The 25,952-nt window shown below is 40.2% G+C and overlaps 1 protein-coding gene across 2 annotated transcripts in view; it reads left to right on the top strand.

Moving 5' to 3' along the window:
- Nucleotides 1–17,945: 17,945 nt before the first annotated feature.
- The window catches only part of LOC121520088 (myosin-7), a 31,916-nt gene continuing 23,909 nt past the window's right edge, over nucleotides 17,946–25,952 (top strand). The window contains exons 1-9 of one of the 2 annotated variants that reach the window (XM_041803342.1): nucleotides 17,946–18,146; nucleotides 18,703–18,846; nucleotides 20,697–20,853; nucleotides 20,958–20,985; nucleotides 21,071–21,176; nucleotides 23,847–23,939; nucleotides 24,044–24,107; nucleotides 24,208–24,306; nucleotides 24,427–24,530. In XM_041803342.1, the coding sequence (XP_041659276.1) occupies nucleotides 17,946–18,146; nucleotides 18,703–18,846; nucleotides 20,697–20,853; nucleotides 20,958–20,985; nucleotides 21,071–21,176; nucleotides 23,847–23,939; nucleotides 24,044–24,107; nucleotides 24,208–24,306; nucleotides 24,427–24,530 (996 nt within the window). Of the gene's footprint in view, nucleotides 18,147–18,702; nucleotides 18,847–20,696; nucleotides 20,854–20,957; nucleotides 20,986–21,070; nucleotides 21,183–23,846; nucleotides 23,940–24,043; nucleotides 24,108–24,207; nucleotides 24,307–24,426; nucleotides 24,531–25,952 lie in introns of both variants that reach the window. The other variant, XM_041803343.1, reaches the window with a different exon arrangement.

The raw sequence follows: 25,952 nt of genomic DNA, 5'->3' as shown, positions 1-25,952 counted from the left end.
GAAAACATACCACATACATGAAACACCTGTCAAACACATTTTCAGTCAAATGAAGCACAAAAAAGGTATGATATGAATGATCACTGGTGGGACGTCCCAGCAGCTGTGACTCAGGGAGCATTCACACAAGGGCCAGCTGCCCCTACTGTGCTGAAGCATGCTTACCAATTCATGAAAAACATTTGCTCATTTTGAATTGAATGGCAGCAACACATCTCAAAAATGTAGGGACAGGGCAACAAAAGGCTGGAAAACAAAGTGTTACTGACGGCTGGGTAAAAAAAAAGGGCATTTTAGAGAGGCAGGGTCTCTGGAGAAAATCTGGAGAAATCTCTGTGAACAAGGGTTGTTAATATTTTATTGTGATTGAAGTATGGGTTTATGAGATTTGACTATCATTGCATTTGGTTTTTATTTACATTTTACAGCTAACTTTTTTGGATTGGGTTGTCTACATAAACATGTGATGAACACTTGGACAAAAACAGAGACTTCCAGGTGCACATGGGTTTGTTTAATAACTTTAAACTGTAAATACAAGAACAAAAGCACATCACTTTAGTGTGGCATCTTACCAGTGGGCATCTCAGTCTACTGAACAGCATGCACACTTACTCGCTCATTGACACACGCTGCTTATAAATGTCCATATTTTCTGTCATTCACACTCACACTGAAAATATTCTGCACACTCACACAGTACAAGTCAAAGCAGGAAGTCTGATAAACTACTAGCATCTTCGCGGGCAAAACACATCAGGTGCGGCACTTCAAAGACTATCAAACTTTGACTTAACGTTACTTATTTGCACTCACAGACGTCCGTTTCCTCACATACTCCTTACACATCTGTTCCGTTATGTTTATACGTAGTTTCATCACAGTTTAACACTTTGCTCACCTGTAAATACAAGAACACAAGCACATCACTTTAGCGTGGCATCATACCAGCGGGCATCTCAGTCTACTGAACAGTGCATGTGCAACTGTGCATCAGTAAGACCACTCAGCTGCCCCAAACAGTGCCTGTGTAGTCTTTACTCATTTTTACCACAAATAATCCTGCTAAAACTCTACTAGTGTTCTGTGCATGAATATATCAGGTTGGAACTGAACTACGTAATTTACAAATTAATATAAAAATAAAATATATTAAAGGGGGAGGGTGCTCCTTGAGTCCATTTGAAAGCACAAAAGTGTCCATTAGCATGCTTCACATTCCAACGGTCCCACACATGTTACCCGCAATTTCCACATACGACAACTGTACCTCGCGACCAAAGCGCTGCGGGTTTGCTCCGACCAAAGGTGAGCAACTCCGCCCACTGGAAGTGTGTCTAGAGCGCTGCGCCGTGGCTCGCAGCCTTGATCAGCTGACAGAGATCACAAGAGAAGTGTAAGTTCACGTGGGAATAGTAGTTCAACAGCTGACTATTTTACCTGTCGGGGTTAATTTATCATCCTTTCTGGTAAAAGTTCGTGATATTATTAATCTGGCACACCAGACGGATTTGTTTCACACATCCATCTGGAAAGGTAGCGTTTGGGAAAGGACAGAGCCTTTTAAAAAAAATTTAGAGGGTGATTGGATGAGTGTTCTGTCTGTCACATATTTATGTGCCAATAAGATCAACAAAACATGTGACGTAGCCGCTACCGAGCTGCGCCTGCGCCCCTACTGAAGGAGTAAACTACATGAAGAACTGCATAAAGCGAACCATGGCGACTGTAGACATGTCAGTACATGGCTTTTGTTGTTTTAAAAGAAAAAAAAACTCACTGCTGTTCTTTGTTCTTCTTTTAACAGAGAAATGTCGTCAAGTTTTGATAAAACTGGCGCTTTAGCAGCATCCACGCTAATCTCTTCCGCCATAACAGCACCGGTCTCTTGTTGGTGCTTGTTTACGTCACGACTCTGCCATGCCTGAAAGTACTGCCCCTCGATGCTGATTGGTCCTGTCACTTTCTAACAGGGCCCAAACGGGTCAGATGGGAGCTTTGCAAGATGGACTCGCTTGTGAGAAACATGGAAACAGCGTATCCATCGACTTTGCAAGGTTAAGATATTATTGCTTCTGCCACTGGGTGAGTACATTAAGAAGTTAAAATTCTTTGGCTAAATGTCAAAAGTTAACTCTTCCTGGTCAATGGCGCCGTTGTAGCTCTGTGACACATTGACCTCTCAGGGACCCTTTGCTCTCGCCACAAGATGAGATGTAATGTTGATGTAGTGATGATTTACAATCATGAGTCAGTGCATTGTTTTGTGTTTTGAAAGAACCAAATATTCTACGCTTGTGACTTCCTGTTTGGAGCTTTCTACTCAACGGAATTGACGCGGTTTGGCAGCAGCCAGCGCTGAAAATAGAACTGCAGTCTATCTCAGATGAAGTGGAGTGGGGCTCCAGGGATGCGGCGCTGACGGACTGGAGTGCAGTCAGTGAAACTGCTCTGATAGACTAGAGAGGGAGTGATTTGCTCCACAGTACGATTCACAGCGTGGTCACTGTTTGTGGAAACTGGAGGTTAGCCGGACTGAAATGTTGAAATATAAAATTATCACAGTCCGACTAAATCAGCTAGAAACTGCCATTTTTTCAAAGTAGTCGTTCATAGAAACGTGCTGACTAAGGCCTTGGGGCTCTTGATGTCAGTGTTTATTTATGGATGAACATGTAAGGGTTCCTTTTGATTTTCTCTGCATTTCCTTGGCAGATTCAAGCCAAACAGCTGTTTGCTGTTAACATTTGTTGAAAACTGTTAAGCTGTCATGGCCCAGACACTCTCTGAATAGAGATGAAGAAAATCTCAATCCTTTTCTATCAGCGAAGGTAAAACAGATCAAAAAGCAGTCTAATCACGTTTGGTCTCTGCAGGTGTTTTTACACGACCTTTGGAACTTCTGTTTGTTTCTTTGTGCTGGTGGGCAATCTGTCAAACAGACCTGCCAAAAACTGCTTTAGGCATGGATATTTGGTCTGGTACGTGTGTTTTAGTGTGGTTTGTTAGTAGTGCAGACATGAACTGACCTTGATCGACCTAACCAGGAAGTTTTGTTCTGTTTTTAGATTTAACCAGCTGAACATGAGCTAAAGTCCACAGGCATACCTGACAGGATCTCTGGAACAGTTTGTGTGGATGAGCAGGTAATAGTTCAGCATGATGCACGGGTTCCATCTCTTCAACTGTCCAGTCCAGTGGTGCCAAAAGTGGGGGTCGGGACACCATGGGGGATCGCAAGACACTGAGAGCGGTCGCAGGATGCCTTCCAAAAAACAGAGTATTTTAAATGATTTGGTGAGATTTATACTGGAATTTAAAAAATCCTTAAATGTACATGTGCACATGACTGTTCTTGAATGTGTTCAGCTATGGTGCTTTCTCTCTCAGGCACAGTGGAGGTCCCCAGTCTCCACCACCATTATTTTGGGGGTCATGGACTGAAAAGTTTGGAAACCCCAGTTTTAGATGACTTACTGAAAATATGGTTAAAATTAAAAAAAAAAAAAAAAAAAAAAAAGTAGTCATACAACCACTTAATAAACAATTAATATGAATTACAATTCAATACAATTAAAGGCTTTTCTTTCTTTCTTTCTTTCTTTCTTTCTTTCTTAACATTACCAGTCTTTCTGAGCTCCCTGAGCTCACCTGAGTTTAACGTGAAGGTCATCTGTCTTTCAGAGTAACAGAGTATTAAAGACCTACCTCTTCTGGTTGATATCTCTTTCCATTGTTGCTGCCCAATCGTGGGTTTTTGGATTTGACCCATGACAGGTGCTATTGGCTTTGGCTACTGAATACACAGTGGAGGCTTTAAACCAGACCTCAGTGAGACTGCCTGACTCCACATTCCAATAGGATATGGCAGCATTTTCTCTAGAGGCTGAGAGTGATCACACCCCAGAAGTTTACCATACCATTTTTGCCTTGCCTGGACACTGCACTACAGGATTTTGCTGATACCAGCCATTCAGAAAGTATTCAGACCCCCTTCACTTTTTAAAATTCTGTGATGTTGCAGCCTGATGCTGCAGTCAAAATAACTCATTTTTATTCTCTAGATCTACACTCAGTACTTCATCATGAAAAAGTGAAAACACAATCCATTATTATTATTTTTTGCAAATAAATTAAAATATAAAAACTGAAATATCACAATGACATGTGATGAGATTCATTGGAGTCCACCTGTGCTAAATTAAACTGATAGGACATGATTTGGAAAGGTGCTCACCTCTCTATAGAAGGCCTCACAGCTGACAATGATATCAGAGCAGAAACCAAGCCATGAGGTCAGAGGAGCTGCGGAGCTTAGACAGGACTGTTGACAGGCACAGCTCTGGGGAAAGTTTCACAAATACTGCACTGGAGAAGAAGTTTGGCACAACCAGGACTCTTAAAAGGAACCCTGCATGAACAGACAAGTTCATCTTGTTGGATAGATATTTGTATCTCTCAAATCTATATTGAACTAAAAAACTCACTAGAGATCTGCATGTTGGGTAAATTTGAGCTTACAAACTCACCAGGAGGCCGCCATGTTTTGGTCCATGCCCGTGCTGTGACATCACAGTTCCGCAGCCTCCCTATGAGCTCCTCGCCATTGCTATGCAGTAACCGTTTTTCAGACGGTTTTTCTCCTTGCAGTTGTTGCTGCCATAACAGCTTTCATACCAGACACCAGTTTGCTGCATGTTGGTTTTGTTTCCCTGCTGTCAAAGCTCTGTCATTCCTCCAATGTTTTACCTCATTAAAACTCCCTAAAGTGACTGGATTCAGTGTACAGTGGAAGCATATCAGGAGCTTTTAAGAATAAAAGCCTTATGAACATATGAATGGAGTTTCTCCAAAGAAATGCTAAAGTGGACTTTTACTTTGAAAAGCGTAAACCGGAAGTGCTTTCATACTGAGCTTTACCTGATCCATATGGAAACAGAAAGCAGGGTTGCCAGGCTACTTTCAACGTACTGCCGCGGGTAGATTTTTTTGTCTGCGGGTTGAGCAGACCCATTTTTTATGTCTTGTGTATGAGTATTTAATTTCTGTAGCAGAACAAACTACTTTATTTACACTCAAGTACAACTAAAACAACCAGCAGAGGCAGGAAAACATGGAACATGGCGCGCAGACATACACGCCACCCACAGAGAAGCAGAATGTCTGCAGGCGATCAAGCAATATATGCAGTGTGTTAGAGGGTTCACTGTATTATTTTGAATTTCAGAATTGGGCTTGGTTTTGGGCTAGTTTTTATCGGCCACTGTGCTGTTTTTGTCACACAGACCTGGCAACCCTGACAGAATGCTTCATAATAATAATAATAATAATAATAATAATAATAATAACAATAATAGTTATAATAGTAATAATGAAAATAATAATTATAATAAAATAATAAAATAGTAATAATAATAATAATAATAATAACAATAAGAATAAAATAGTTTTATGATAATAGTAGGAGTATTCATAATAATAATTATATAATAAAAATAATAATAATAATAATAATAATTGTATTATTAATTATAATATTAATAATAATATTATTATTATATTATTATTATTAATAATATAATAATAATAAAATAATATTAATAATAATAGTATTATTAATAATAATATTATAATAAAATTAATAATAATAGTATTATTATTATATTAATAATCATAATAATCATCATAATAATAATAATAATGATAACAATAAAAATAATAGTATTAAAAAAATAATAATAATAGTATTAAAAATAATAATAATAATAATAATAATAATAATAACGATAGGTACTGATGAGAACTTGGATAAAGGCTATCTATATCAATAAAAAGATCGGTGTCAGTGATGCTTTGCTACAGTTTCACAGAATTAAACTATTGATAGAGTCCAGGGTCTCACTGATAAAACAGTACATCAAGTCCAGGCTAAAGGTGCGAAACACCCAAACATGGCTATGCCAAAGACCCTTCAAGAGTTCAAAATTGTGCATTAGCACACACTTTTGCAGTGTTTTCATTATAAATCAGAATACAGCTGTAAACCTGAGAACATAAATTCTGTCTCATCCTCCTTCCTCTACACATTCAACCATAAAAGGCCAACGTTAACCCCCTCATGACCCCATCATGAAATGATTCTTCTTGTAATGTCAGAGCGATCTCTCCCAAACTGTCGAGTTTTATTAGAGAGAAGTCTGATCAGTGAGCTTTTATTTTTCTATTCTCATTGAAGTGGACTCAGTGTCAGAACAGGCTGACTGTGTGACTGCTGTTGAGACTTCATTTACACACTTTGTCCAAACGTACAGTATTTATCTGCAGGTGATGAAGATGTGGAGAAAGAGAAAAACCAGGCTGTGTGTGCGTGTTACAGCACAGAGATATTTATTCAAACTCAAATCAAACCATGAGTAGTTATAATTTGGCAAGGCACAACGGATGTGTTTCAACTTGTGGTCTTCTTCAGCAGTGTGTGTGTTGTGTCTTGCTTAAATAAAACTACCTAAAGGACATTTTTGAGAGCCGACATCTCATTTTCTAGTACGTCTTTTTGTCCTGCACCTTAAGGAGTTTATTGTTTGGAGGGTGCTCCTTTTTTTGCTGTCTCTATGTCTGTTGAAATGCCTGACTCAATCGTGTGTTCTGGCAGAGTGATGATTAGTTGGGGTGTAATCAGTAGGCGATTTTAGGGGGGATGAGGGGGGATGGCGTCCCCCTTGTTAGCAAAATGACCAAAATGCGTCCCCTTTGTTAACCTGCCATCCCCTCTCTGTCAGGGCAGAGCAGGGATGCTTAGTTGAGTACGTTCTGACTGACTCATTGATCCTTTACAGGGTTCCCCATTTATGCAGCGAATCTCCACTGTTTAATTAGCCCCCCTGTTTTCACACATTCCCATCCAGCATAACTTGTACTGTCCCATGGATACACAGCCTGATCAATGTGCTGATGCTGCGCCGTTATCCCGCCTCCCTCCCTCTCCCCTCCTGGGTGTAAAGTAAAGCTCGGAGCTTGACACTGTAGGCCGGTGATAGCCTACTCTACCCGTGGCTCTCGAGCCGCATGTGGCTCTTTAGTGACCAGTTGCAGCTCTTTTAAGGCTTGCTTTTAAAAAACTCTTCCGAAATCCTCTATAAAGGTGAAAACTGTCAACAGAAAAGACTCATTGCAATAAGTCATATCAATAAATCTAATTCTACGGTGGCCAAGAGGTCTCAAACAAATGCAAATTCGAAACGTTTTGCAAAAAGAAAAAACATGACGACATTTGAGAAAAACACAAAAACAAAAGTTCACATTCATGCTGCAGCACATGAAAACACAAACACTCAGCGCCGCGCATGGACACATAAACGCGACACAGCGCGGAGGCAAACAGATTCCACAACAGCACAAAAATACAACAACTTGGAGCAGCAGATGCAAATAAAAAGTCACAACACAACGGAAGTGGGGCCGTTATTAGGGACGGACCTGCTAGCCTGCTAACAGCTCCATTAGCAACAAAGTTACATACAACACCGCTACTCAAAATAATTTCTGTACTCACAGTATGTCATTTGTAGTGTGTTTTTCATGATTTTTAATAACTGTAACTTCCTGTATAGTTTAATATGTATGTTAACAACTATCTAAATCAAATTGATCAAGTCAATTCATTCGTCTGACAGCTTACGTAATGCATATCGGACCCCAATCGTAGCTGTCCGCGCTGTTTGCCGGTTAAAATTACTTCTAAAACTTATCGATTACAAAATAAAATGCAAGAAGTGGAGCTGACGAACGAACAATGTTTACTTACTTTAATTACTCGATCCAAGCGTGTCTTCAGTTAGTTTGCATTGTGGTACGTAACTTTATTGCTAACGGAGCCGTTAGCAGCTTAGCAGGTCCGTCCCTAATAACGGCCCCACTTCCGTTGTGTTGTGACTTGATAGGATTTTAATCTACTTTTTTATATGCCAGTGTAGAAATGAATGGGATTTTGTTATGATTTTAACATCTAATTATTAAAAATGCTGCAGTTAACATGGAAAATCAGAGGGATACCTAGAGACCCCCAGTACAAGAATATGCTGGAATTTTCTGATAACAACTACTGCTAACAATTGGATTTTGTTATTTTGTGGAATTCTGAAAACTGGAATATATGGTTGTTCTTTTTTATGTCTTTCATTATTTTAAAAATGCTCCAGCAATAAAAGAACAATAAGTTATGGCAAATGTCTGCATTTCTACAAAGGAAAATAACAAAAAAAAAAATTAAAGGAGACATATTTTACCCTTTTAAGACAAGCTTAAATTGGTCTCATAGGTCCCCAAAACATGCCTGTGAAGTTTGGTGCTGAAAAAACACTCCAGTATAGGATTTTTGTACGTCTAAAACCCCCTCTTTTTCAGCCCTTCTCAGAAGGAGCCATTACTGTGTCTGTGGCTTTAAATGGTAATTAGCTGTCTCACTCCTCCCCTGAACACACCCCTCTCAGGAAATGGATGCAGTACTCCTGGTACTACAGACACTTCTATCCAAAGTTTAGCACTTGACGAGGATTCAAACCATCAACCTCCCAGACTGTAGTCAGCAGGATAACCCACTGAGCTATCCAGCATCTCAGCTGGTAGTTGAGAGGATCAGTAGAGGAGGGCAGAACTTTCCCCCAAGTGGGGTAGGGCCAACTAAACCTGGGGGCGGGTGCTTACGCTCCTGGTGAGGTCACCAGGAGCTAAACCTGAGAACAGCTTGTTCCAGCGCACATTTTCTGAAAGGTGGAGAAAGAGAGGGGGAGAGGTAATGGATTTTTCTGGTATTTGAGGGGATTGTGGACAGGCCAGGGGCACATATTTGTGTTAGAAAAGCCTGAAAAAGTGATTTTTGCATAATATGTCTCCTTTAACTGTCCCGTTTTAAGCAACCTGCCTATCATTCAAGTATATGTTAGATTTATGACTTGCACTTGAAAGCACCATGACGTCTCACAGGCAAAACATTTTAATGAGGTCCACCCGAGATAGCGTGACTGACCACAACTGGTGTGTGTGTGTGTGTGTGTGTTTGTGTGGGGGGGGGGACAAGATGCATCCCCCTTGTTAAAAAAAAAACAACCCCCTAATGTCTGTTATCCTTTCAAAGCAGATGGATACGCCCGTTTCCTTGTTTCTCACTGGTGAATCCATCTTGCAAAGCTCCCGTCTGAACCGTTTGGGCCCGGTTAGAAAGTGACAGGACCAATCAGCGTCAAGGGGCAGTACTTTTGGGCGTGACAGAGTCGTGACGTAATCAAGCAGCAACAAGAGACCGGTGCAGTTATGGTGGAAGAGATTAGCGCAGATGCTGCTAAAGCACCAGTTTTATCAGAACTTGAAGACATTTCTTCATTAAAAGAAGAACAAAGAACAGCAGTGAGTTGTTTTCTTTTCAAAAACAACAAAAGTCGAGTACTGACATGTCTACAGTCGCCATGGTTCGCGTTATTCCCCGGTAGCTGCGCACACACACCTTGGTCGCGGCTACAACACGTATTTTTGCTCTGATTGACCCTTAAAAATCTTCAGAGGGTAATTGGAGAAACGTTCTGTCACATTCATGACGGGCCAATCAGAGTGAAAAATGACAGTGCACGTGCGCTAGTCTTGTGCAGGTGATCACCACCTTTGATTGTTAATGGCAGATCTTCATGTAAAAACGGTGCCAAGGCCGGTCAGGAGACATGCAAGAACTTCTGTGCCAATACAAGCTTTCAGTGTGACTGTTTGCTCTTATTTTAAAACAGAAATGCAGTCCAGTTCTGATTAAACTAACGCATTCCTACAGCTACATACCAGCTAACGGCTACTGTGGCAGCAGCCCCTGAATACACCGGAAAATCCCACCTCAACCATCGCAAACCCATGCTGGAGCAGACTGGGAGAAGAGCGAAAACATGTTTTCTGTAACAGATAGCGTCCAGTGTTGCTCCCTGTGTGTGTTTTAATGAAGACACGTTGTCCAGTTCTGACAAAACCACCGCTGTGGCTAAGTCTGAGTGAATCCCTTCACTAGCAGGGCTTGTATACAAACGTTCACACAGCTAACCCTTTCCCCCGTAACTATCACAGTCATGCTGAAGCAGGTCAGCAAAAGAGCAAAAAACATCTTTCACAACATGAAAAGCTTTTAGGGTTTTTTTTTTAATTCATTATCTCATACAGAAATGTGGTTCAGTTCCAGTAAAATGATCCAGTGCTAAGGCTACACCAGAGGTATTTAGAGCAGTAGAGGAAGCCATTTCCCAGAGCTTTCAGTACAACTAAACCCTGCCCACAGCACAACTCTGCACGTATGGCTCTGAAAGGGATTCAGTCAGATACATGCACACCCATGTGCAAGACTGACCTCAGTGGTCAGTCAAAAAAACATCTGAAGATAGTGAAAAAGGCACTTTGGCCTGCTGATGTTGGTGTTTCTTTTTACATCCCATGGTTAACCCTGAGTTTCCACTGAGACAAAAAGGACTTATGTAAACAAATAAGTGAAGGAAATGCAGTAAAACTAAATCAATATGTTGTTTTAAATCATAGAAACAATCAGCATCAGCGATTAAATTAAGGAAATAGGTGCAAGGTAGAGGTACACCACAAAAGCTCAGTTTATATTTTATCTACTAAAGGCATTCTGGACAAAAATCATGCAAGGGGGGGAGGGGTTACTCAGCTCAGTGACGTAACATAATTTACAACATGGGAAATGTTTGGAGACAGTTTGACCATCTGGATAAACGTAGAGTAGATTATACTGATGAAATATTTTTGCAGGCATCTAAAATTTAAATATATTTTCATATAAAAGTAGAATATCGCCATAGGCCAAGGCAGAGCCTACTGTCATCTTTCTCCAAAACTAAACCATCATATAATGCATTTATCTGTCAGGTTTTTGTTTTTTTGTTTTTTTTATGATTTGTGATGATGAGACAGCCATGATTTACTATCAGCGGGGTCAGCGGATGCTGAGGCTCATGGTGCGCAGAGGTCGCCAACTTTCTGCAGAGTCAATGGCTACAGACCTCCAAACTTCATGTGGCCTTCAGATTAGCTCAAGAACAGTGGTAGAGAGCTTCATGGATGGGTTTCCATGGCTGAGCAGCTGCATCCAAGCCATACATCACCAAGTGCAATGCAAAGCGTTGGATGCAGTGGTGTAAAGCACTCTAGACTGGACTCTAGAGCAGTGGAGACGCGTTCTCTGGAGTGACCAATCACGCTTCTCCATCTGGCAATCTGATGGACAAGTCTGGGTTTGGCAGTTGCCAGGAGAACAGTACTTGTCTGACTGCATTGTGCCAAGTGTAAAGTTTGGAGGAGGGGGGATTATGGTGTGGGCTTGTTTTTCAGGAGCTGGGCTTGGCCCCTTAGTTCCACTGAAAGGAACTCTGAATGCTTCAGCATACCAAGAGATTTTGGACAATTCCATGCACCCAACTTTGTGGGAACAGTTTGGGGATGGCCCCTTCCTGTTCCAACATGACTGTGCACCAGTGCACAAAGCAAGGTCCATAAAGACATGGATGAGAGAGTTTGGTGTGGATCAACTTGACTGGCCTGCACAGAGTCCTGACCTCAACCCCATAGAACACCTTTGGGATGAATTAGACAGAGACTGAGAGCCATGCCTTCTGGTCCAACATCAGTGTGTGACCTCACAAATGCTCTTCTGGAAGAATGGTCAAAAATTCCCATAAATACACTCCTAAGCCTTGTGGAAAGCCTTCCCAGAAGAGTTGAAGCTGTTATAGCTGCAAAGAGTGGACTGATGTCATATTAAACCCTCTGGATTAAAATGGGATGTCACTTAAGTTCATATGCCAGTCAAGGCAGGTGAGTGAATACTTTTGGCAATATAGTGTACATGCAATCACATATCTATTGTAGAAACAAAATCTTTAAAACCTCCTAATGTACTCAACAAAGGCAGAAGCAAACAAAGAACTGAAATAGAGTAAAATAAACAAATATATTGAAGAGAGTCCACCCATGCATTTTCTTCCGCTTCTCCAGGGTCGGGTTGTGGTTGCAGCCGGCTAAGTGAGCCCCCTCACTCTATAAAAGGTTTCGTGTGGTTAATAAAACAAGCTTAAAATAAAAGTTTTCTAAAGTAAAAAAATATGTTTGTCATCTTTAAGTTGTTTTAGTCCATTTACAACTTAAAGTGTATATCAAACTTAAAATGTGAGAGCATTGACTTAACTCCATATTTGATCAATTTCAAACATATCTTTTAGTGTAACTTTTGAGAAATTAAGTTCAGGCTCTTTACTTAGCCGCTCTCGTTCTCTCCATGCATCATTTCAAAGTCTGGATTTGTCTGGACCTGTTCTGCTGGCACACAGACCCCCACACATGGAAGAAGAGGGAGAGATACGGTTTTACTTTGCAGATATTAACAGTAAGAAGCCGTTTCCTCTATGTTTGTTAATAATTTCTACAAACTGTGCTGCACACAGTCTTAAAACTATTTGAGCACAATCCTCAACTTCAAAGAATTCATTGTTACGTTTGAGCTAAGCTAACGTTAATTTAGCGTTGGCATGTTTTTAAATGTCATTTTAAGCTAGCTAACTGTCTTCAATGAAGTCTGTTGTTTGTTTTTTTCCAGTAGCAGATGAATGCCCTCAAACAGTCTGAGATAAAGACATATCAGGTTTAAAAACTGCAGACATAAGTGGACTAGTGTTTTATTAAGCTAGCATTGGTTTGAGTGAAGTTCAGCCACCCACAATTACGAGTTTCAGCACTTTGGTATTCTATAGTAGTTTAACCTCAGACAGATGTGAGTAAAGATATTCTTAGATTAAAGAGTCAAGGCACGACGTTGGAATTATTCTGTATGTCAAATATTTTGGGCTAATTGTTTACACTACAAATTTCACTATTTTTGCTCTAATTTAATTTTGCATAATTTATTTTAATTCTTTAACTTTGTTTTTCTAAAGCACCATATAATTCAGCTCTTTTCACCTCATGTTAATAGCATTTTTAATCAGTTTTGGCTTGCCTGACCACAGAATCTAAATTTACGTTAGACTGTCTCCCCTGAGGTGCTTTTGTGTTTTTACCTTCTTTTGGCTCCGGTGCTGATCCGTAGTCTGGTGGTTTATCTCAGAGAGGAGGAGGATCTCTTCAAAGAACATTCATGTGGGCACTGAAGTTTAGAAATTGCATACTTATTATAACCTTGTTAAACTATGATGACTTAGGAAGCTAACATAGGACTTTTGATTTTTCATTCTGGGATGAAGAGAGGCAGCTGATGATCTGCTGGAGATTGTTGTCTCTGGAGGGGCCATAAGGTCTAAAGCAACCAGCCCAAAGATGAGGATCAGGGAGAGAGAAATCTGGACTGAGTGTTAAAAAAACAGTTAGACCAAAGTGTTTCTTTGTGTTCTTTATTCTGACTAAAGTGAGATAAGTTACCAAAACTCAAAAAAAGTCTACCTTCATTTTTTTTCTCACCCCTGCAACATTTTCCAGCTCTTCCTGGGGGATTCTGAGGCATTCCCAGACCAGATGAGATGTATAATCCCTCCAGAGAGTTCTAGGTCTCCTTCCAGCTCACCGCCCCACTTTGAGGGAGCAATCCACCGGTTTCTGGCAGAGAACCATGGCCTCGGACCTGGAGGTGCCGACCCTCATCTCCCTGACTGACCTCACACTTTCAGTTCTCCTGTGGTCTCGTGTCTCCAGCTGCTCTGGGCTGAGCTGAGGTACAGGAACACTTCCTGTGGGCTGTCCTGGTCGGAACACAGCACAGGTGGAGTATGTGGAATTTTGGGGTCAGTTTTAATGTTGAGAATGACACAGATCCAGCAGTAGTGTTTGATATGTAGTGAAATTATATGTGTTAACTCTGAATTAATTCCTCACCTTGATGTCTGTGTCACTAGTCCTGCCTCTGAAATGTACGTACACATGGGTCAGACTTTTCCTACCAGTGCACACATTTTACTGTCAGGCTTGTTTGTATTGATCACATACCTCGCATGGGAAGTGGCGAACGCCAGTTTTCAGCCCTGTTTTGAACAATGTTCATCTCTAAGACCCCAGAGCTTCACGATCTTAGAGAGAGTTGGGTTGAACCAGCTCCTCTGCTTTGGACCACTGGCTGGTAAAGATGTTTAGAATGTATACTTTCCATGCAGAGAGTTTAGATTATTTTATTTCATTCTCTTAATACAGCCAAACAAATATGTGAAGTTATACTCACATCTGTAGAAGAAAGAAATAGTGACAGGTTGCTCTGACAGTAAAGTTTCAGACTAAGCAGAGAGGAAACAGTTTAAATAGTCCCAGATAAACGCTGTGGGGCTGCAGCAGGATGACTGATTACATCAAAACAAAACTAGTTTTATTTGAATTACATTGACACCTTTGTTGTTTTTATTAGGAGGCATTTCACAGCTTCTGTGTTACACTCCATCCCTTTTTGCTTCTCCTCACAGTCAATAAATAGATTCTGGTTTCTGTCCACATCCCGTCCTCCCTTGGGAAAATAACTCCAGGGTGACAGGAAAAAAGTTGGAAGAATCTGAGATAGAGAGGGCATGCTTGGGTGAGTCATGGACCAGTTATGTTGGCACTGCTCCCGAAAAATCACATTATTTGGTTGTGAGCAGAGAGGGCAGCCAAACATCATGAGAGCCATAGAGAGCCCTGTCACAAGTGATGAAAGTGATGGCGATTACTTCAGTGTGTGTGTGTGTGTGTGTGTGTGTGTGAGAAAGAGATATGTGTGGAAATAGTGTATTTGTGTCTGTGTGAACGTGTGTGTGTGGGGGGGTACAGGTCATGATGGTGCCCTTGGCCTTGTAAGGCAGGGTTATCAGGGGTTATATATTTGATCCCTGCCCTCCCTGCAGGTCCAGCAGCTGCTCTCTCTTCACCTGGCCTCTGTAAGTCTGCATCACTCTTTATTCTCTGCTCCTTTTCTGCTTTTTACTTCTCTAAAGATAAATAATTTAAATGTGAAAATCTAGAGTTAATGAGAGAGTTAAAGCATAGCCAACACAAGACTGAAAAAAGCTTTACAAGGCAAATTTGAATTCTGTCTGTCAGATAAATTTATATGGACAAGGTTAAAATTAGGGCTGTTGAATAATTGATTTTAAAAATCCCCATTTATTCCTCATCTTTGATAGTTAACCCCAACTAATCAATGTTTTGATCTCATGTTTAAATCATTTTGCATTTTGGCAACTTAAATGAAGTCAACAGTGTGAAGCAGTTCCTACCAGAGTCCTGCTTTGGGAATCAAAAAAAGTCCAAGAGATGCATTTAATGCTGTTGATTTTTAGATTTATTATTTAAATAAGTTGCACTGCTACACCAGTGTGGTCTGAGACACTGACTTAGAGCTGGGAGACAGCTTCAAAGTGCTTCTTCTGTGAAATACACACTTTGACATCAGTGCTTATTAGAAAATATGCAGGAGTGCATGTACAAAATGACTCACTGACAGTGATCCCCAGTGATATAACAGGATTTGCTCTTTTAGGAGTTCCAGTTTAGTTGCTTCTTCTTAACCCAGGTTAGGTTAACAGTGAGGCTTAAAGACTTCCCTAAACTGTTCTGTAGCATTTTACTTTGTCACTTGTACTGTCTTAATGTGAGGGAACTGGAAAATCTAAACAAAATATTAGTTTTATTTTGAAAGACGACAAGGAACTTCTGATGTATTGAAAGTTACAACACTGGCTTAAACACAGTAAAAGGGAAGTTTCTATGACTAGAAAAGTAAATAGAAATAGCTAAAAGTGTTATATTTTACAACCTGAGGTGCAGAATTCATCCGACTTGTCCACCAAAATGGAAAATCAGCGCCGCCACTGGCCAGATGCAGGAACTTTTGAGCAGCATTTTCCTAACTTTGCAGCATTTTCCTAACTTACCAGCCACTGGTGCAGGTAAATAATAGTAGCCTAATGTAACTGGGTGATTTTATCACAGTAAACGGCATAAATTAAAGCCATTTCGTTCTGTTTGTTCCTGACTTTATGAGGAGAGCTGAGCTGAACTACACACTCATTGACCAAAGCAGCCCGCCTCCTCCCCTCTGTGTCAGAGCTGTGGTCAGATGTTTACAGGCCACTGTGTGCTGGGAGGGTTTGACTCAGCATCACATGAGAGTAGTTCCCCTCTGCAACTGTTTTTTCTCGAGGGAGGGTGTTTGAACCGTTATCGTGCTTGTCCAAAGTTCTAGGAAGTTAAACAAAGCCTGAATTTTGAGACTGCAGAAAATGTGCAAAATATATTTAAGTCCCTTCAGTGTGAAATGCAAACATTGTTGACATGTTGGACTGAGGTTGCTCCAAACATGTGAAAACACTGAGAGCTGTGGGACTGAATTTTGGATTTAGACTGTTAGAAAGTTGTTCACCTCTTTCCTGGCTTGGTTTGTTTTGAGCAGGGCAGATATCTGAGCCCACGACATCACCCGTCCTGATGGGGGATTGCCCCCCCCAGAGCTGCATTTATATCAAATCACGAGCAGTTCATCTCAGTACAGTCTGCTGTTAGCTGATGTCACTGCCTTCATTGAACGTTAACATTCAGCTACATGCTGTATTGTTGTTCATTGTGAGGTAAATTTACCAAATCTATCAGCTGTGGTTGCCTATGGGTCATTGAAAGCATCATTACAGAGAGATCTGTACCAGAAAACAGTAAAATTTAATCCCTAACTTTGTTTATCTGCTCTGGCACAGAGCCAGGCAGCTGAGCTCTGATCAAAAGATTTTATTTATTTTTATCTGAGAGGACTGAATTTCTCTTGAGTGGGCGTGGCCTCATCTCATTCAACAGACACGCCCACACCATCCTGGAGCAGATTTTACTGCCTGGTTGTCCATGATTTTGAAGCTTAATTTGATAAAGTAAGAGAAGTTTTCCATGACTAAAATTTGGCCTGGTGGTTCAAAACACAGTGGTCTGTCATACAGCAAACCTAAAATAAAGATTTTTTTGTATCTCTTTACAGGGACTTTAAGTTCAAGTCTGATACTCATAGCTTCATAGTTTAGGTAATCCCAGCACATGTTTGCATGGTTTAGGACAAATTGGTCAAAAATGAGGCTTGAAATAAACCCCAGTTTGGATCATTCATGCACCAACTCTCTCCTATTAAACAGCCTATGACCTGTATACTATAAGCCTTGATTACCATATCTTATTTAGCAATGCTGCTCGTTAAAATAGAGTGACTAGTAGATGTTTGTTGCTGTAGATTTATTTATCAACCAGCCACTGTGGCATGTGAAAAAGTCTAACCCTGTTGTCCACTGAGCGGTCTGTTTTTATGTTTTTTAAGTGAAATGAAACATTCATGGGGCCGGTAGTGTCCGTATCACTGTAAGAGCAGGAAGGCGCCACGGTGATTAGTGTCCAGCTGGTGCCCCGCTACGGTAGTTTAACTACGGTCCTCATAAAAGGACAAAATAGTCCTGACTGCAAATAAAAACTTACATGCATGGAAGTCAGACTTAATCTCATCATGACTTTGCATGACAGTAGTAGATAGAATAAATATACAGAACTCTTAATATACAGAAAACCCCTACCTGTGTAACAGAGACATTTTAAACTATCTAAAATCATGCTTTTTTACTTTTTTCTCTTCCTTCTTAAGGTGCACCACTGACGACTACCCTCAAGGTTGAACTCAGCTGATATCTGTCTTGAACCTACAGGTAAATTCTCCTTTCAAACTGTTGTATAATCCTTATTATAGAACTATTGTTGAGCAGTGCATTATAATGATGTATTTAAAAAGTTAAAATCCAGATGTGATAGAAAAAGTGACATTAGTTAGAGTTGAACTACAGTTGAACAGTAGCTGACGTATTAAGAAACAGAAGCTGAGTTTATGTGACTGTCAGTTATGAATCCATGAATGTTTGTGCAACAGTGCAGCCATGGGGGACGCGGAGATGGCTGTGTTTGGGATGGCTGCCTCGTACCTGAGGAAGTCAGACAAGGAGCGTATGGAGGCGTCCACGCGTCCCTTCGACATAAAGAAGGAATGCTTCGTCCCGGATCAGGTGGAGGAGTTTGTGAAAGCAACCATCACTAGCCGGGATGGAGACAAAGTCACAGTGCAGACGGAGAGAGGGAAGGTCAGAGGTTTTATTTCACTGTTTAAACATTTAGTTTTCAGCACCAACACCTCTGTCGTCCTTTCTATCACGCTGAAATCAACGTGAAGAAAAGTAGAAAGAAAAGAGTGCAATAGATTACAAATATGATACAACAGGCGTGATAATGTGGAAATAACCAGAACTGAAGTGCATCTTTGTGAAATCAACATAACCTTTATCAGCACACTTGTCTTTTACAAATATATGAGCATATCTTTAAAGCCAGATATATTGTCCAGCCCTAGTTTCAGTTCCAGATTCCTCAGAATCTGTTAGAGCAGCACAAATACATGAGCAGAAGAGTCTGAGTGAGATTCCTGTCAGGGAGTGTTAATCTGAGCGTTAATCTGTGGGAAATTTCAAGCATCTCTCCTTGAGTGAGTGTGAATACAAGTTTAAATGACTGTGTGAACACTATGGCATTTAGTTCAGTAGAACAGAGCGATGAAAAAAAGCTTTGTCTTAAATATTAAATATATTATTTCCAGGTGAAACAAAGACTTTTCTGAAAGTAAACTGCTCTCCTTTCCTGCAGACTGTGACCGTCAAGGACACTCAGATTCTGCAACAGAATCCTCCCAAGTTTGACAAGATCGAGGACATGGCCATGCTGACCTTCCTCCATGAGCCCGCTGTGCTGTTCAACCTCAAAGAGCGTTACGCAGCATGGATGATCTACGTGAGTAATCCTTTTTTTTTTTTTTTTTTTTTTTTTTTTTTTAAAGGTGAGTTTTGGGAGTTTCCTGCCTTAGTTGTAGAGAGAGGACAGTGGATAAGGGAAGAAACTGAGGAGAGAGAGATGGAGGAATGACATGAGGAAGAGGAGCCACACAGCAACATCATCAGTGCTGATTCAACAAACCCTGTGTTCGTAGTATTCTAACAGTGTTATTTCTGTTAAACATCAACATGTTCTTTTAACACAAATAGGATTTATTCCTCTTCTTTCTGGCTGTTTACTTGAAGAATATATATTGTTTATTCTTGATAAGCTGCAGTTTAACTTTTATACAAAGTTGAATTTCCCACCTACATCGATCACCCATGACGGAGATAAATGTCCTGTGACATGGATAAACTTAAGGAACAATATCTCACTAAGTAATGCCTTTCATGAAGGCCAGCCCATCTCTTACGATTGGCTGAACCAAATCAGTAGAAATGACTAATTCAATGGATAACTTCACACATGGTGCAAAAGCATGCATCATAAAAACAACAACAGTCCAATCAAAAAGCATGTGAACAGATTTAAACACATGTTTGCCCAGCTGCATGATTGGAAACTCTGCCCATAAAGCCCCCAGATTTAGAGTGTCAGTGGGCGGGGCTTAGATGAGTTGACTGTACAGAGATGGACTAACACTGATAGATCAACACTGTCAAATAACCCCAACACTGAAGACCTTTCACTCAGGATGGAGATAAAATAACATAAAAATAAACTCTGAATCTTTAAAACTGAAAATTCAACTCTCCAGTTTTTTGCATGTACACAGGCCAGACCTGAACCCAGACCACCTGGCCTCGACATAGAACCACTAGGCTCGGTGTACTTCAAGTAGCCTGACAGGGTTTTTAAACCCAGAGTTTTGGCAGAGGTGCATTTTCCTTAGAGTTTCAGAACATCAACATGGACAAGGCTGGGGTTATGATAATAATGGACTTCTCTCCTCCGGAGCCTCCTGTAGGCCACGACCACTGAGGTCAGCAATGCAGCCAGTGGCTGGGAAATATCTCAGAATTGTAAAAAACGCCCCCTAGAGGATCTGAATATCTTAGAGTTTAACAATGTGGATCCTGCGGGAAGAATTCCCACTCTTTCTCTAAAAAGATTTTTAGCCATAATGTCAAAACCATCCCAAGTCCTAGGGAAAAAAACAACACTACCTACGATATTAGAGGGTGACAGCAATGTCTCTGATGGTTGGAGCCCACTGTTACCATGGAAACGTTTAACTTCTCCACAAATTTCAAGGTCTCCCTTGATAAATAGATCTCTGATCCACCTAATTACCTAACGATCAGGTATAAAAAAAAAAAATCAGCATTTAGGCTGTGACTTCTGAGGGTAATGGTTGTTTATTACGACAGAGAAATCATAATTTAATGGAAGATTCTAAAATAAGAGAGAAGGTTTTCTTACAGAACCAGGCTGTTGTCACGTCTGTTTGATTCTTACTGTTTTTGTCTGATGTTTGTAGATGATTGCTGTGCTTTGGTTCTCATCCTGTCTGTTTGTATTACAATAATTTAAAACAAAAAAATATATATTATGAAAGAAAAAGAAAGAAAAAAGGTACCCTCTTCTTGAAAAACCCGCCCTGCCTGCAGATCAGCCAATAGGAAAATCAGTTTCAGTAGAAAATAAGAAACTGCATTATTCGAAGGCAGGATCAAAGAGTTTGGATAAAAGTGCATGGCATTTATACACGTGCATATATTGTGTGAATATACTTTTACATTTATCCACATTTGTATTTCTAAATGTCTAGATAAACTTGAATATTTTTTTTCTGTGATTTTCAGACCTACTCCGGACTCTTCTGTGTGACTGTCAACCCCTACAAGTGGCTGCCGGTCTACAACCAGGAAGTGGTGGTGGCCTACAGAGGAAAGAAGAGGAGTGAAGCTCCTCCTCACATCTTCTCCATCTCTGATAACGCCTATCAGTACATGCTGGCAGGTGAAACCAAACATGACAGATAGTGTAGAATAAAGGAACCTTCTCATACATGTGATCATGTTGAATCTTTGAAATAACACAGCTGTGCTCTCTTTAAACCTTAGACCGAGAGAACCAGTCAATCCTGATCACGTAAGTTCCCTGATTAAGCATCAGTGATGATGTATGCTCTGAAATCTAACTCTCTGATCGTTAAAACTACACCTTGAAATTACAGCGGAGAATCCGGAGCAGGAAAGACCGTCAACACAAAGAGGGTCATCCAGTATTTTGCCAGTATTGCAGCTGGAGGGATAAAGAAAGACCCCAATGCCAAAGAAAAGGTAAAGGTCGTGTGCTCACTGAGCTGTTGGAGCTCTTAAACCGTCCAAAACGACGGAAAACATGTTAAAACAACAAAGAACAGCACGCAATGAAAGATAAATCTTCACCGATTGTGAAGCCTCTCACAGATTTAGCGGTTTGTTTTATAATGGGCTGTGAACACAAACACATGAATTCAACAATAACCAGTCTTCACTCCTGGAATTCAAAATCTTCCTCGGTTCAGTGCAACTTCAGATTAAGGCCCCATTTACATAAAGTTCTCAGTAGAAAACACAAAACTTTTGTTGTGTTTTGGCCGCCTGTCGTCACGAGAACGCTGTTTTTGGTGCCTAAAGAAAGACTGATTTAGAAATGAGTTCCAGAGTGAAACGTTTTCAAAACGCCCCTATCAATGTAAAAAGGGGAAATACACTGCCTGGCCCAAACAGAAAGCGCCACCTGGATTTAACTAAGCAAATAGGTACGAGCCTCCTATTGGATAATTACTGCATGGGCGATTATCTTTCAGCTGGCAACAAGTTATTTAACCCCAGCTGATGCAATGAGTAACTTCTCATTTCTTAAACAACCATGTCGAAAGACACATCCTGTGGTCGTGGAAAAGATGTTAGTCTGTTTAAGAAGGGTCAAATCATTGGCATGCATCAAGCAGAGCAAACATCTAAGGAGATTGCAGAAACTACTAAAATTGGGTTAAGAACTGTTTTAACATTATTAAATTGTGGTCTGATGAGTCCAGATTGACCCTGTTCCAGAGTGATGGGGGCATCAGGGTAAGAAAGAGGCAGGTGAAGTGATGGACCCATCAAACCTGTGGGGGCAGTGCTATGATCTGGGGTTGCTGCAGTTGGTCAGGTCTAGGTTCAGCAACATTATGTGCCCAAAGAATGAGGTCAGCTGACTACCTGAATATACTGAATGACCAGGTTATTCCATCAATGGATTTTTTCTTCCCTAATGGCACGGGCATATTCCAAGATGACAATGCCAGGATTCATCGGGCTCAAACTGTGAAAGAGTGGTTCAGGGAGCATGAGACATCATTTTCACACATGGATTGGCCACCACAGAGTCCAGACCTTAACCCCAATGAGAATCTTTGGGATGTGCTGGAGAAGGCTTTGCGCAGTGGTCAGACTCTCCCATCATCAATACAAGATCTTGGTAAAAAATTAATGCAACACTGGATGGAAATAAATCTTGTGAAATTGCAGAAGCTTATCCAAACAATGCCACAGTGAATGCTGCTGTAATCAAAGCTAAAGGCGGTCCAACCAAATATTAGAGTGGGTGACCTTTTTTGGTGGCGACTTTTTTTTTTGGCCAGGCAGTGTGTTACTCTCATTTTGATGGCTATAAATGCCAATTTTATTTGAGAAAGTCTATTAATTTTTAAGATTATTACATCTATCTTTTTTCATGGACCATCATGATAATAACTGTCATTTAAACACAAAAATAACAAACAATATTTCTGTTTCCCATTTTTCATATATTTCTACCTCTTGGAATGATTTAGTCTTTATCTTTGTCTTAAAGTTACAATATGGAAACTTAAGCGCATCGACTCTCCTGTCTCCTTAGGCTGGCCACAGGATTTTAAGCCCGATTTTAGGCAAGATTTGACCCCCCCCCCAATGAGCGTGGGGGCGTGTACCGACTGGAGCCTCGTCGCAAACGATTATTTGTCTGAGTAGTCTGCATGTGTGTGGTGTCAACACGATTGATTTACTGCTCCAAATCGTGTCGTAGCCTCCCAGACCCTGAATCATAAATATCAAACATGTTTGATATTTACGATTCTAGGTCAGTGTACCCACAACAACCAATGAGAGCGAGCAGACAGGGTAGCATCACCAGACAGATCATACGTACTTTCAGCGCTCACAACCATGAACACAAGTGTACTTCAATTCCAGCCAGGATTTCATCCTGAGTCTTTCTCTTGTTCTGTGATTGTTGCTGCACCTGTAATGCATGTCTGTTGTGGAGGGACAGCAGGACAGTATCGACAGACATCCATGTTGGTTTTTTTCTGAAGTCATGTGATCACGCGAGGTCGTAGGCAGGTCGGCAGGTGTGTGGTGTCCAGTGATCTGACAGTCGTTCAGAGGATCAAAGATGAAAAATCTTTGGAAATTGTCCTGAAGTCTGTGGTCTCCCACGGTTCTAAAATCGTGTCAGATTAAAAAATCGTCTAGTGTGTGGGCGGCCTTAGTGTTTCCTCGTGTGCAGAGATCGTTTTCAGAATGTTGCCATGTGAACATGGAACTATCTGAAAATGAAAACGGAAAACGAAGCAGAACCGTGTAAAGTAACAGGTAACATGTAAAGCACATAGATTGGCCATAATCTATGTCTGTTATCAGGCAGATCCATCCATCCAAGCTCCCATTTGAAATGACTGTGCTCAGTCTGACAGTTGTACGGCATGTACAATGGCTGCTGCCTGTGTAGCTGGTTTTATCAGAACTGAACATTTCCTCATTAAACTAAGAGCAGAGAGCAGCACTGAAGGCTTCTCTCGGCAGAGAAGATGTTTTTGCATCTGAGCTCAGGTTACAACCAGAGCTGTGCACACCTGTGACTTACAAAATGCTCTGTACTTTTAAAAGCTGAGGAACAAAAGTGAAATATCCGTCTTTGTGTAACTTCACCTTTGACAGGGAACCCTGGAGGATCAGATCATCCAGGCTAATCCTGCCCTGGAGGCCTTTGGGAATGCCAAGACCATCAGGAATGACAACTCCTCCAGATTTGTGAGTGTCAACCATGAGTAGCTAAATTCTGGGTCTAGCTATGCTGAGATAGAAACTAAACTGTGATTATACAGTTGATCTTGAATAAAAATCTCGTCTTTCAGGGTAAATTCATCCGTATCCACTTTGATGCCAGGGGAAAGTTGGCCTCAGCAGACATTGAAACATGTAAGGAGAAACACTTCTTTTATATTTAGTGTATGTTATAAAGCACTGAGAGCGTTACGGTAGTCTTTAACCAGATTAAACCGCTTTTGTCCCCTGTCAGACCTCCTGGAGAAGTCTCGTGTGATCTTCCAGCTTAAAGCTGAGAGAGATTATCACATCTTCTACCAGATTCTGTCCAACAAGAAGCCTGAAATCCTGGGTTAGTGTGTGGCTGTGGAGTATTTGAGGCACAAATGTGCCAAAATCAAACTCTAAGACGAGCAAACATGGCTTTGGTCAGCTTGTATGACCTGTCTGACTTTCTCCTTTCATCTTTCAGAGATGCTGCTGATCACAAATAATCCATACGACTACGCCTTCATCTCCCAAGGGGAAACTCAAGTGGCCTCCATCGATGATGCCGAGGAACTGATGGCAACCGATGTCAGTCTCTTATCCATACCCCCTTCATACCATTATATCAGACCAGGGGCGTAGCTAGGGATTTAGGGCCCCCAGAAAGAATATTACACAGGGATCCTCTTAGCCAGCTAGCAAAGCAACAATATGTTGCATCTTTTTTACTAATATCTATGCATTTCCATGATTTTTTTAGCCATTATTTCCAAATTTTTGAGCAATATTTTTTACTGTGGTTAATATTAAATTTACTTGCATTATTTTGCAGCGCTGGACTACACCATCTGGACATTTTTTTAAGGGAGGAGCCCCCCAGGATTGTATTTGACTCTATTTGATAGAATTTCACTCTGTTGACTGATTCATTTAGCTGCTGCTGATTCAATAATGACACTAATTATTAAGAAAAATTAAACAAAAACACACTTTTTACTGCAGGCATATGGAAACCCATTTCCGCCACTTGAAAAAGAAAAATGTGTAAGTTAGGACATTTACAAAAAAATAATCTTAAGTCATAATTATGAGATAAGAAGTAAAAATTATTAGACAAAAAGTCAAAGTTATGAGATAAAAAGTCATTAAGTTATTTATACATTTTTAGTGTCATAGTTATGACTTTTTAGATGTGAAAGTACAGCAATTCTTGAAAAAAAAAAATCCTAAGTCATTGTTATGAGATACAAAGTCAAAATTATGAGTTAAAACATCTTTATTATAACATAAAAAGTCAAAATTATGATTTAAAAAATCTTAATTATAACATACAAAGTCAAAATTATATGATAAAAAGACTAAAGTATGAGATAAAAGTCAAAATGATAAGTAAAAATGTCATAATTATAAGATAAAAGCTATAATTATGATTTTAAAAAATCAAAGGTATGAAACAAAAAGTCAAAATTATGATATAAAAAATCAAAATTATGAGACAAAACGTCAAATATGTGGGTTAAAAAAACTGACTTATAAGACAAAAGTCATAATTATAAAAAAGGCAAATTATGAGATAAAAACTTATAATTATGATAAAAAATAATAATTATAAGACAAAAAGTTAAAAAAAAAATGAGATAAGTCATTTAGTCAATTATGCCTTTTTCTCGTTTTTCAGCTCATAATTTTATCTCCTAATTAAGAATTTTTAACTCATAATTTTGACTTTTTTCTCATAATTATGACTTTTTATCTCATAATAATGACTTAGGATTTTGTTTTCAAGAACTGCTCTACTTTGACATTTCTGTTTTTTATTTGGTGGAAATGGGCTTCCATACAGGCATGTAGAGGGCCCCTCCCTAATGTGGGCCCAGGTAATCAGGAGCTTTTCACCCTGTTCTAGACCCATGTATCGGACTCCTGAGTTTTAATGCAGTCCAGCTCATTCAGACCAAATCAAGTGTTGAAGCAATGCTGTTCCTGTATAGATAGGGGTCTATTTTTAGA

Source organism: Cheilinus undulatus, linkage group 13 (assembly GCF_018320785.1).
Source record: "Cheilinus undulatus linkage group 13, ASM1832078v1, whole genome shotgun sequence".
Taxonomy (NCBI): domain Eukaryota; kingdom Metazoa; phylum Chordata; class Actinopteri; order Labriformes; family Labridae; genus Cheilinus; species Cheilinus undulatus.
Note: the sequence above shows the minus strand (reverse complement) of the source record. Positions and strands in the feature narration are given on the sequence as shown.